Source organism: Anser anser (genome assembly GCF_964211835.1).
Source record: "Anser anser genome assembly, chromosome: 18".
Taxonomy (NCBI): Eukaryota; Metazoa; Chordata; class Aves; order Anseriformes; family Anatidae; genus Anser; species Anser anser.
Genome location: NC_139739.1, coordinates 11,977,512 through 11,990,943, shown reverse-complemented (window position 1 = coordinate 11,990,943; position 13,432 = coordinate 11,977,512). Strand labels below are relative to the sequence as shown.

Genomic DNA, 13,432 nt, shown 5'->3' with positions numbered 1-13,432 from the left:
GTTCACAATTTTTTAAGGTTTAACAGCTGTGCAAGATACACATAACTTACTAAATTACCATAGCATCTCAATAAATATATATATTTCTAATCAATTGCTATTTAACATATGTCATGTCTTTTACTACTGTTAGATGCATCTGATTGCAATAATTATTATATGCAAATTAAATGCCAATTAATTATTTAAAGTGTATTTACAAAGAGCAACAAAACCTATAAATCTGTTATGGACTCATTAACCTCAGCAAACACATCTTAAATAATCAGCTGGCACTGTATCCACGTACAGTGGCTGTCTCATTATATCTCCATTAAATCCATGCAGGAGACACTTAATTTAAAGTGTGACCAAATTATTCATTAGAGGGTAATTAGGTGCTCACCCGCACCCCTGATCTGCTATGAGGAGTGATCCCTCTGCCCTGTCTGTCCCTCTGGTGGGGGCAGTGGCATGTGGAAGGGAGCAGCCCCAAGCGAAATGATTCAGATGGTGCATTTATTTATTAATTTTAAAATATTTTGTTCCCCCCCCCCCCTTTCAGCCCCTCGTGCAATGGGGAGCGCGCGCCGCCGCCAGCCCGGGGGAAGAAGAAGAAGAAGAAGTCTGGCCGCAAGAAGCGCCGGAGGTGAGGGCATGAGCCTGGGCTGTGGCATGTGGGGATGGATGAGGGGACTGGCGGCCCTCGCTGCATGAGGGAAGAAAACGGATGCAAAATGGAAGTGTGAGGGGCTGAAGGCTCGGGGCCCGCTGGCAGGCCCCACGAGGCACCGCCATTTTCTCGCCCTCCCCTCACACCGGGCTGGGGCTCAGCCCAAAGCCCCCCAGGCCCTGAGCCCGGGGATGACGTGGGCCGGGAAGGCCCCAGAGGGGTGAGGGGGCCATGCAGCCCCTGACACCCCTTTGCCCCCCCAGGTCTCCCTCCTACAGCCCCTCCCCTGTGAAGAAGAAGAAGAAGAAGAGCTCCAAGAAACGAAAAAGAAACAGGTATTTCTTCTTTGGAAATGTCGCGGCTGGCTGTCGGCTGTGCAGGGGTGTGCTGGGTTTGGAGGGGGCATCTGGGCAGGAGGTGGGAGACGTTACTGCCCTCCCACAGCTCGTAGTCACTCGTGATGGTGTCCATCGAGGCAGCAGGGCCCCACCAGAAGGTGAGATGGCAGTTGGGGCGGCTTGTTGAACTGTCAGGGTGGCAGAGAAGACGGATGGATGGACAGACAGACAGGCAGATGAGCCAGGTCAAAGCAAGGCCCGTGCAGCCCCCACCAGCTCCGTAATCTTGCTGTCACACTTCACATGGCTCCTGTCCCCTGTGCCACCAGCAGTTTTGGCGCTTGGAGCTGGCACCAGTTCCTTCCCCCTTTCCATCAACCTACAGAAAATGGCAGCATCTGAACCAGCGAGAGGCTCCGGCCAGCTCCCCATGCCCACATCTCAGCCCCTTCCCTCCCCAGGCACCAGGAGCCATCAGATTTGCCCTTCCCAGCCCACAGCCATCTCCCAACCGTGCTGGCAAGGGAGAGAGCTCACCTCACATTGCTTGAAGTCATGGGACTGCCTCCACCTTCCCTCTTCTGTAGTCCATTTTAATTTAAAAAGCATGATGAAATTTTAAAATTGCAAATATTTTACCATTTTCCCTCAACTGTTAAATCAATATTTGCAGAGAGCAGTGGATGCCATCTCCCTTGGAAAGTTCATGTATTTATAATTTATTGAATCAAAGCGAGAAGCTACCAAAAGTGGCTAACAGGGTGAAAAGCAGAGCGTGTTTCTTAAAGAGGAAGGCAGGGAGAAGAAGATACAAGGAGATAGAAATCCCTTTAAAATAATTTCTTTCCAATAAGAGATTCTTGTGCTCTTTTATGGATACCACTTTCTGATAGCTGTCCTGGGTCAGATGCTCTTTGGCTTTCCACCTGTAGTACCCATTTGTGCTCCCTACAACCTGATGATAAGCTATATCTGGTTCCAAAAAGCGGCATGATCAACCATTGAGCAGTAGTGACCGATGGAGATCATTTCCAGACACCTGGTAACACGTCAGCTACAGATCCCAATTGCCACGGGTAATCTCATGGCCCCTCTAGGCAGAACTTCAGGCCATGTCCTCTGTGGGATGTTGGACTAGAAGCTCAGATGGGCCATCAGGCTGTGTAGTAGACTGGGGTCAGGCCTCACTGCAAAGCGACCTCCATGCTCCCAGGGTTTTCTTGGGGGACCACCAGCATGATGGCTCCTGTGTCATCCCAGGGGTGCTCCAGGAGGGAAGACTTGTCATGATGCTGGTTTGGCTGTGAACTTGCTCTGAGGTTATTATGCAGAAAGGACTCCTCCTTTGACTGCTACATGGTCCTCCATACAGAAAACCTGGGACTGGACTCACTTCTATCTCTTCAAGCTAATTGTAGTGTAAGACTGTGGAGGCAATATTAGCAAAAAGGGAACCACCAGGGACATGGGAGGTGCTCAGTCTATAGATGGGCCTTACCATGTTGTCTCTGATTCAGATTTCCACTTCTGTTAAACCCTGTATTCAATGTAAATATTTGTGTCTTGCAGGTTGTCCTCAAAGAAGAGAAGACACAGGTAAGAGTTGAACAAGTATGGGTGGTTCCTTAGAAATAATAGTTTAACGGTCTTCTCAGGATCTCACAAGGTTGATATTCACTGGGTGGGGGCAGAAGACACTTCTGTCTCCTGGTGGAAACCCCTTGGCTCCCTCATTCTCTGTGGATCTGGGGCTGCCCTTGTCCTATTCAGCTTTGTTTTCCTCAGATCCCATAGGGATCAGATCTCCAGCCCAACCTATGCAGCCAAGCATGTAACTGGAAAGGGCATCTTGGTTAAACCTAGCCCCAGCAACAATCATCAATGTTGTATCTTTCCTGCATCTTGAGCCTTCATTTCTTTTATGGTTTCATCTGCATCCCCAAGTAGTGTCCATCTTTGAAACACTCAGACTCAGTGCCTTTCCAGTTGTGTGCTTTAAGAACGCTCCTGATCCCAGTACATGCATGTACTATTCCGGTTCTCTATGGGAAAGCCAGCAGGACAGCTGATCCCACTGGGGATTTTTTTTTATCCAAGCCCATGTGCTAGCTTTGTTAGCAGGAACTGAGACCCCCTGTGCTGAGAGAGAATCATTCATCCCTTTAATTTTTTATTGCACGCTTTTGGGCAATTTAGCTGTAACATTGTGTGTGATTGTGTGGCTCTTTATCAGAACAGAAATCTCTGAATTAATTAGCCATTTCTTATTTAGTTCTTCAAGCCCCAAAAGTAAGAGAAAGGAAGAAAGAAAACACAAAAAACAGTAAGTAGTGGTTCGTGGTATTCCCTGTCATGCCTCTGCAGAGCTGCAGGGCTAGGAAGCGTTTGGTGTGGTGGGTCCCCAGGAGCTCATGCTGGCTGCAGAGCCCTGAGCAACTCTCTGGATTATTTTGTAGATAAAACCAGTGATTCTGGTTTTGCTGAAATAGGGAAGGGTTTGTAGAGGCTGGAGATCTTTTCTCTCTCATTTGTGCCACCTGATTCAGTACTTCCTCATGGGAGCAGAAAGCAATGGGGAATAGGGAAGAGAAGGGGTTGTTTAGAGGTGATAGAGAGTGCCAAAATCTGGAGCTGAGGTTCCTAGCCACTCTGGTATGTGCGTAAGACAAGGATTACGCTTTTCTTATGGGGCAGACAGTCAAGGAGTATGGCATGAAACGTGGCTCCTTAGGGCCAGGAGGAGGGCCTGTAAGCGTTCTGTTTTTAATTTCCTTCTAAGTCTTCTCCTGGGAATTGCAACTTGTGGTATCTCACCTGCTTTCAGAGCAAGGAAACAGCTCTGGGGCTGAAGCTGTTTACTCTTAGGCAGGAAGTGGACAGAAGGACAACAACCCCTAGCACCACTGATGTTACTTTGGTACCCGTTCGGACTGTAGAGATTGGGAATCCAAGAGGAGCACTACATGCCATGCTGCATCCACAGGCCAGCTGTGTTGCAATGCAGAACACCCATCTCCTTTTCTCTATATTTCTGCTTATTCAGTGGTGCACTCACCATTTTTTCCTCAAACAAAGCTGATACACGCCCAGGAGTCTCATAGATTGTTGGTAAAACCAAGGCTTCCTAGATCATTGGTGATAGAAGGCAACTCCCATATGCAGGGTAGTGTTGGCCAATGTGCAGTAGCCTAGCAGTGTGGTTAACACAAAGGTTGGATGCCTTCCCGGAGTGCACTGACCAAGGGGAATGGGAAGAGCTCATTCCTTCCTGGTTTATCCCTAAAGAGCTGCTAGAATTGCTCTTTGGGGATAAACCAGCCAGGGCTCTCTAGCCCCCATCCTTCAGCTCACAAAATAGAACTGAGTCACTCCTGGTTTCTGCAAACCTCCCCATTGCTCCCAGGGATGGATCAGAGAGATCCTGTGAAGCCAACTCAGATCAGGATTTTTTGTACCATCATCCTGCTTTGGCTTGTCTTTGTGTTGAGCAACTGGTTATCTAAACCACGTGCGACCAGTTCATCCTTCCTACAGAAAGAGAAAAATCTTAAGCTGGAGGGACTGGTGCAGAAGGTGAAGAGAAAATGGGGATTTTCACATAAATCCACTGTGTGAGGGAGAGATGTTCAGTATTCCTGACTTCATCTGTGCAGAAAGAAGGAAGAAAGATACCAAAATGTTTTTTTTTTTTTAAATAGAATCATAGGGTGTAAAAAGCATCAGAGGAAACAGCCAAGTGGAGTTCAAGCAGTTGCCCTGGTGGCTGCCCTTTTGTCTTAGGGGAGATGCTGTTCTCAAGCAATTGATTTGCTAAGTTTTCGTGGTGCCAGACTGCTAAATGCTGTCCAGTCAGGTATATTAGCAGTGTCAAGGACTGGTGCAGCGTGGCCGTGAAAGCAGACTGTTCCCATCAGCTAACCCCTCGTTAGCTTTGCCTGCTGGCACAGCAACGCCTGGCTGAGCAGATGGCTGCACTACCAGACCTAAAATACCTGCTGTGACGGGCACTGAGCATGATGAGGAGGAATAGGCACTGAAGGTGACAGAGCCTGCCACCCACATCATCCTGCTCTCCGTGTGCAGGGCTCAAGCTTTTGGCAAGGGCAACAACAGCCCTGCAGTAATGGGGCCAGGTAAGCCATCAGTAATGACCCAAATGGAGCAGCAGGACAGTGAACCTGGGTCTGTGTGCACATTTTGCTGGTCCCTGTGGCCCTGTAAAGAAAGGGGGCAGCGTGACTGGACACCTATGAGAAGCCAGGTAAAAGGGTCCTGTACCCGCAACAGGGCAGGCTGCAGTTAGGGAAGCTGTCCTTCGTGTTTATACAGCAATCATAGCATCCTATAGGACTAGCCAGACCCTCCCACCTTGAGAAGGTGGGGAAGGCTGTCTGATACTAAGTGCACCGTATTATTTGGAACCTGGCCTCTTGCATCTGCTGTTTAGAAAGGAGCCTGCACTACAGAGAGGGGCACAGCAAGAAGGGGGAGGGTTTGAGCTTTGCAATGGGTTGCCCAGAGGGACTGTGCTCCCACATCAAGGCTTAGCAATGGGAACGTCCTGGGCAGTTCCATGGCTGTCAGGGCAGCCTGCAGGATGAAGGGAGAGTAGCTGACAGTTCTTTAAGGTCTTCTTTAAGGTCTCGAAAGCAGAAAGGATTGGTGCTGTCTGCTGCGTTCCTGCGTGCTAGTCCATAGATCTTCCTCCAGCAGGCCATAGAGGCAACCTAATAGCTTGTAGTTAAAATGCTACTGTAGATCTCGGTAAGAAGGCTTGCCTGAATGTCAGTGTAGCTGTGAAGGGATGGAGAATTTCTCATGCCTTGGTGTGCTGCACCATGTCTCACGCACCAATCTCTTTGGCTTAAAGTGCAACTCTTGTTTCTGATTTAAATGACTTCAGCCTCCACCTGCTGCCTCTCGCAGCCCCCAGTCTGCTGTCTAATGGTGGTTTTCCTCTCTGCCTTCTTAAAGCTCTCGTGGGCGCACCCGGAAAGCTCATCGCCATCGCCACCGCCACTCTCGCTCGGAGAGCTCTGACTCCTACTCCCCGAGCTGCCGAAGCAGGTAACGTGACCGCTCGCTGAGCTCAGGGCTGTGATTGCAACAGCTCGGCTGATACACGAGCTCTGCACAGAGCCGTGTCCCATTCTGCTGGGACACCGTGGGTTGAGCTGCTTGCGCTCTTGGCCATAAAAGAGAGGGTTTTGGCTCGAGGAGCAGTGGCTTCAGCTTCTCAGTCCAGCAGTCACTTCTAATCCCCATAGCTGATGCTCAGCCAGTGACAGCTGATTTCAGCCCAGTCTGCCTTCCCCAGCCCAAGGGCTTTGTGCTGCTGATGTCCCAGGCAAGCCGTTAAACTTGTTCTTAGCAATGGCAATGTATTTGCCAATGGCATCTGTATCCACTGTCTTTGACCTGATTAAAATCTCTGTCCTGTGGATGACAGATGCATCCCGAGGCCAGCTGAGTGGATGCTGGTGCTAGGGCCACATCACTGCGATAGCAAGTTGCATAGTTTATGCACATGAATTTGATACGTGTTCTTTGAAAGCACTTGACTTGATGAGCAAACCACCCCCTCTCTTCCCCTCCATTCCTAATTACTGAGAATTTTCTCACGAAAATTTGATGATGATCAGTGCAGGGAGGAATGCAACCTGTAATAGGTGGGATGTTCGTGCAAGCGCAGAGTGTCTTCTCTTGGAGGTGTATTGACAAAGGGACATTCAAGCTGCTTGGAAGCACAGGTTGTCTTGAACCACCATAAAATTATGAATTGGAGCTGAAATTTGAGGTTAAGGTCCAAAATCAACCCTAAGTTTCCTGGATGCTAAGTATATATATATTAAAAAAAAGGAGAAAAGCAAAATGTTCCTTTTCTGTCCATCATGACTCCACAGAGAAGTCATGTGGAAGATTTTCTCCCACGCGCAGTGGCTCAGCACAAAGCTGTCAAGGGTTTGGGAGCTGGTAATGGGCACCACTGCAATACCGAGGAGTAACGGTTTGGTTCTCCATGTCTTCTGGAGGCACAGAGCCAGGTCTCGGGAGGAAGGGCGTAAAACACGGCGAAGATGCTCCCGGCACCATTCAAAGGTCACAGAAAAGCGAAGCTCCTCTGCAGAGGTTCAGGCCAACCAAAAAGCCAGCCAAACCCTCCCACTCTACAGCTTCCTGTCTCCCAAGGAAGTAGTAAGTATTACACACTATGCTGCTTTGCTTGAACTAGCCACGGGAATCTGGGCAAGAAATACGCTATAAAATTTTTATAACTCAATTATAGTGATGTTAGACAAAGTTGGTTAAAACGGTATTATTTATTAATGGTGCTGTTCTCTAATGTATTTAAAGTCGTTCCTTCCTTCAGCACTTTCACATCAAGGGTGGGGTTGGAGAGAGGAAAAACTTGCCAAGACTGTAGCTTATGAATAATGAATTGAGGACATTTAACAAAGAAAAAGTGGCCTCCAGCAATGATATTTTACAGGGATGTGTTTATTATGCGGTCTTTGCTCAGCTGAATGTGAACTTAATTTACTGGTCTTCATGTCCGAAAGTTTAGTCCTTCAGGGGAAGAAAGGGAATCAAACATATATAAAAGAAACATTTACATTTAATGAGTTGGTGATTATTGGCAGGGGATGTTATCTGACCATCAGGGTCCTCCTAGGATCACTGTTGCTCTGGACTGACAAGCCCAAGGGCCAAATTCAGAGCTTATGAGCAGCTCTCATTGATGCTAATGGGAACTGCATGTGAAGCCAAGGGGAAAGTCAGGCTCAGTGCCTTGGGATGTTTATCCATATACATGGAAAGAGATGATATAATACATGCCATAGAACTGAGGGAGCAAACAATGGAGAGAAATATTAGATACTGATTGATGTGAAATCTTGATTTCCATGGCACATTTCCCCTTTGTTCCTAGTAGCTGGAAAGCAGAGGTGTGATGCCCTTTGATCAGTGTTAGTGTCTGATAGGCATTCTGGAGAGAGAAAGTGCTACATAAGACTCAAGGTATTGCAGAAACTTGTATTTGTGTATGGATGTGTAATGTTAGCGGTGTCTTGAGTACGTAGTCCTCCAAGCCCCGAAGTGTTATGTAATGGGGAACTGATTTTTCTCCTTTTATAGGTAGTGCTCAAATGCAAATGCTCAGTAGTTATACCAGGTGTGAGATGGGTAGTCCCAGCAAGAGGAGATGCTTTATCCGCTCACCTGCACAGGTAGCATTCCAATCAAAATACGCAGATCATACACGGATGTGGACAGGCGCAAGTTGTCTTTCAGAATTAATTATGTTATATACATCTACTGAGTATGTAGTACACGTGAGTCACTGCTTATAAAACCATATAAGGCAGAGCAAGAACAGAACGTGAGCACCATACTTAGGTGCGTGTCTACGTGTGCACACATGAAATGAAAGAATAACAAACAAAAGCTTTCATTGCTACAAGCCTGGGGTGTTGCCCTGGGTCAACTTAGGAAGGTCAGAATGAGTTTGCAGCTCCTTTCAAAAACCAGCCAGCCAAAGACTGCATCTCGTCACCAGGGTTTTGCTGGTGGTGTTCAAGCTGCATATTTTACATGCATATTTCAGGTGTAAGTCTGTTTTTTAATTGGTACGAGGTTTCCTCTCTCTGAAGCCAGGCTCCATGAGTCCTGTGAGGCCAATTGCCAACTGTTTTGCTCCCAGAGCAAGAGTAAACTCTAATTTAAAATTGTAAGAACCTTTAAAATTAGCTAAACTCACGCATGCTGCGCTCTGCTTTCCACTTGCCTCATTTGGGGTAAATGAGCACGCAAGTCGCAGGGCAGGGGTTTCAGTCTTATATGAGTTTTATAATCAATTTTATAGTTACAGATGCAGGTAATGGATGCAGAGCAAAAGTCATCAGGCTGTTGCTGTGTTCTTTCTAGCTAGGGTTAATAATATAGGCAAATATCCCAGTGACAAAAAGGTGTCAATACCTTTATTACACAATCCACTAGTGTCCTCTCTGTTCCTAGAAAGAAGTACACTCTGTTGGGACATTGTTTAAGCACTTGTTTAAATTGAAGCCCCCGGTTGAGTGCTGCCCCTGATTTTTTTCCAGATAAGGTCATTAAATACCATGTATTCAAAACTGGCAAGGGAAAAATGGAATGGAAACTTTTAGCCTCCTCTATTAATGCCTATACACAAGTGTTGTATGGCTCTCCTTTTTGTGAGGTCAGGGGTTGCTCTATAAAGGAGCTTAGTTCTGTCCGAATCTACATTGAGAGAGGTCTGGATTCGTGATGCTCAGCTGTCTGCTCTTGCAGAAAATGTTTTTGTGGAAAAATCCAGAATTTGGGTTAAAAAAAATGCCAAGTTTCAGTGGGAGTTGTTATATCACACTCCCTGCGCTTTCTTCTGGCCTAAGCTTCCAAACCAAACCATCGTTACATGGGGAGGTGCATCGTGGTATCTCAAAAGGAAAGATATTTTTTTGGTAGGATCTTAACATGCAGAGAAGACCCAGACAGACAATACACAAACTTCCTTGAGGTAATGCTATGGCATTTCCAAATCCAAAGGTTTTTTAAAGCCAGTTTTTATTCTATTTTCTTTTTCTGCTGACAAGTTGAAGCACTGTGTGGTAAATTTTGCCTCCACACATTGTTTTACTTTTCTGTTGGAATGGTCACATCTAACTCAGTCTACCTTTAATTTATGAGGGCGAAAGCACACAAAGAGTGCCCTGCCCATGCACCTACCTTGCTTCTTTCCCTCGTGCCTTTATGTGCAAGCTGATGCATGCATGCACATGCACACACACAAAAACACCCCAGAGTTCCCTGCTACTTCTGAGCAATGAAGTTCCTAGCTTCTCACTCTAATTTTTCCCTTTAATCACGTGCAGCCACAGCAGACACCTGTTGAGAAATAGGGCTGTGGCTCTGTGCCTCAGCGTGCTGAGAAACTGTGGGTTATATGCAGCACCTCTTTTGAACATTAATAGCAGCCCCCCTAACCTGCTGCAGACACTTTATTCTACACCAACACAGCTGTATTACATGCCCCTGTGCTTTTGGTTGAGCAGCGCAATATAAATACCTGCAGGGTGCAATTTTAATTGCCTTTGTTGTACCTGATGAAGATAGCTGCACTCTGCATGTACTTTCCCTGCCAGCTCCTTTACTTTCACTGAAGCTCATTTACAGTGTCACAAATTAACATAGGCTTGACCCAAATTTTCAACGAGGCTCAGTGGGGTACAGTTGTTGCAAGTAGTGCTGTTTGTCTTTGTGCTAGCGGGTCTGCAGGAAGGTACAAGCGGGGAAATACTGCACAGGGGCTGGGACGCTGCGTGCACGAGGGCTCAGGGAGTCTTGTAGCAGACTTGCAGGCTGCCTCACTCTTGCTTTTTTTTTTTCTTTTTTTCTAGCCTGGGGTTTTGTTTATATAGGAAAAGCTATTCTTTTCACTGCTGCACGCTGTGCTTCTGAGAACAAACAGGGCCCTTAAAGAGCTGAAAGGCAAAGCCTCCACTCAATATGGAAGGTGCTCCCTTTGCTGTTCCATTTTTCCCCCTCCCAGCCAGAGGACTGAAGTTACGCTGGTTATTGCCTGAAAATTTTGCAGCTCAGTGCTCAGTTGGAGGCAGGGGTGCGTGCAGCCACGGGAGGACCAAGCAATACCCCAAAGGAGCTGTCCCGACACAAACCCTCACCCCAAAGCCATTCCAGCCTGGCCCGGATCTGAGCTGCGGACCCTCCGGCCTGTGTCACACCACGCTGGCTGCACCCCGGTGGGCAGACAAGATTTTTCGTTGGCTTTTCAGCTGGGGCATCTCCCCTGGGTGAAGGGCAGCCCCATGTCCCCGCTGGTCCCAAAGGGGACCGACCCCAGGGAGGCTCACAGCCCCTCGCAGCAGGTGCTGCATCGTGCGCCGGCAGCTGTCTGCCAGCCCTCGTGGGGAGCAGGGGTCACTGATGCAAGCTTTTTGTTCCTTTCATTAGTGTAACGCACAGAAAGAGGGAGGGAGGGGAGACGTTACGCAACCCTGAAAGAGAAATTAACTCTGCTTTGAAATGAGTTGCAAAACAAGAGAACGAGACCCAAGAAAGAAACCCTCTGGCTATGAGTGAGGCTGCGCCACGCTGCTCATTGATGGGCCTCAGTCCCCTTATGGCTGAGAAAATTTATAGCCCTATCTCTCCTCGGGGCTGTTTGAAGCACAGTAAATGGACTTGTTCAATTTAATTGGAAGACGAGTGGTGATTGTATTTTTGTAACCTATTAGTCTGCACTGCCTCTTGATCTATGAGCACACTCGAAATTACCTTCTGAAGTACGAGTGAGGGCCTCGTTTCTGCTCACACCTCCATCTTGATTAAATAATGATTTGAAACAAACAAAAAAACCCCACACCCCAAACAATAAGTGTATATCTTAGGTTTTCTTGAGGGCAGCAGCAGGTCCCCTGCTGAAAGAAGCAAAGTTCACTGAGATTATTTAATTACTTACTGGGGGGGAGGGAGGGGAAGCCAAATGTTCACACAGAGAAAATTAGATTCATGAAAGACCAGGCTCTTTCAAGACAACCTAGAAAAATAAAAAAGCCATTAGAATTCGGTTGAACTCTGCGCAGTGTTTTCAGATGCGGCTCCTGGTTTCCATTTTGTGTGGCCTGTGTGCCTTTCACAGACAGGAAAATGGAACCAGGAGCAAAGCCAAGGCCGTCAGATGGGGAAGTTGTCTCTGAGCGGAGAAGTCGAGCACCTTGAGGCCTGTCCTGGCTCCTGGTGCAGGACAGAAATCCCAGGCCGGGCCTTCCAGCCCTCACAAGGACTGCAGGCTCTATGATTTAATTATATCCACGTGTTGCCTCTTCCCAGAGTGCTGCTACTGCAGCAGCGGAGCTACAGAGGAGTTTGCTGAGCGCTCAATTTTTTGCTAGAGTTAGTGATGTGCTGACAACAGGTGTCACTTTGAAGGTAGATTTCAGCAGAGGCAAAGCAAGAGCATATATCCCAGGTCCCAAAGGCAGCCTTAAAAGCTGTTTTAGAAATGCGAAGAAATGGGTGGATTTCTCGGCTGTGAAGAAATAAAGGCCCTTTGGTTTAGATTGGGAGGGAGAAGTGAGGTGTGTACGCACGTGCAGTGCTGGTGGCCGTGTCCCTCTGAGCAGCACACCCCAGGCCTCCTACCTGTGTAGGCAGGGAGCATCTCACAAGGTCTTTTACACCCATAAATAAAATGCAGTCAAAAGCTGACTGCCTTTTGGTTAGGGTTCAGGTGTAATGCAAGCCATAAGCCATCTCAAAAAAATAATAAAAAATCTGGTTGCATGTTTGAAAGCGCAGTCCTGTATTTTCTGGGATGCCCCTGGGGAGAGAGCCGTGGTTCAGACCAAGGATGCCAATTCCCTCAGAGCTCTGGATGCGGTGTCAGGGTTTCAGAAAGAATTGGTGGAAAACAGGAGAGCTGGGTAGCTGGCTCTCTTATGCTCCTTTGACGTGAGCATGGCTTAGAAGTTACTTAGAGGTTAGTGTGGAGCAGGGATGGGAGAAGATGGGGAGTCCCCAGCTCTGGCATGGATGGGATGGGATGGGATGAAATAATTCCTGTCCCTCTGTGCTTTATCCCAGAAACACTGCCTGTTACTAAACAAGCAGCAAGTACTTGGAGATCCTCCAAGCCCAGGTGTTTTCAGAGCACGAGGGTGTTGTGAACAGCCCCCGTTCACCACGGGCTGCTCGCTGAGAGCTGTTGTGTGCTCTGGCAGCTCTGCTCCTGGAGCAGCTCCCCTCCGGTTTCTGTCGGTGCTGGTCTCGGTGTGCATCTGAGTCACCCTCCGTGTCCCAGTTAACACCTCTTAAATTAAATCAAGAGCAGCCCCCCTGATTCTTGGCTCAGAATACCCCAGGTTTGGGAGGGCACATCCCAGCTCCCCAGAGTGGCTGGGAGAGCACGAAGGAAGCAGAGGGAGGGCGCTGCGTGCCCCAGAGGACGTTCGGGGGGTTGGAGGGAGCTCGGCTTGCAGGTACAGCGCTGAAGGGCTGTCTGGAGTGGGGGGAATCAAGCATACATGTCCACACTGCAAATCCTGGACCGAACGATACGGGTGGCAGTTAGGAGAGCAGTGAAAAAGGAGGAGGCCCCACAAGGGTCCAGGCATACTAGGTCCGTGTTTGGCCCTAATTCTCCCCATAGCAAGAGCAGGCGCTGGCACTAACCTAGCCCCGCTGCCCAGTGCTGGTACGTTCCTGGCCTGGCTCTAATAGATATGAATAAAGTTAAAACGGAAGGGTTAAAATATTCAAATGATGTAAAGCCCCCGGTGGTGCTCAGGGTCCCGGATGACAGCCCCGGCCGAGGCAGCCATGTGGATATGGGGTCCTTGCTCGCCAAATCAGGGTCAGCAGCCCACCGAAAACCAGCCCGGGTATAGCTGAACGCCACGGCTGG

General features: G+C 48.2%; 1 protein-coding gene across 1 annotated transcript in view; it reads left to right on the top strand.

Annotated features, from left to right (window-relative positions):
• SRRM4 (serine/arginine repetitive matrix 4) overlaps positions 1-13,432 on the top strand; it is a 37,667-nt gene that overhangs the window by 12,943 nt on the left and 11,292 nt on the right. Inside the window, exons 3-8 of the mRNA XM_083803791.1 lie at positions 545-628; positions 916-987; positions 2,560-2,586; positions 3,263-3,313; positions 5,965-6,057; positions 7,023-7,185. Of these exons, the coding sequence (XP_083659917.1) occupies positions 545-628; positions 916-987; positions 2,560-2,586; positions 3,263-3,313; positions 5,965-6,057; positions 7,023-7,185 (490 nt within the window). The remainder of the gene's footprint in view (positions 1-544; positions 629-915; positions 988-2,559; positions 2,587-3,262; positions 3,314-5,964; positions 6,058-7,022; positions 7,186-13,432) is intronic.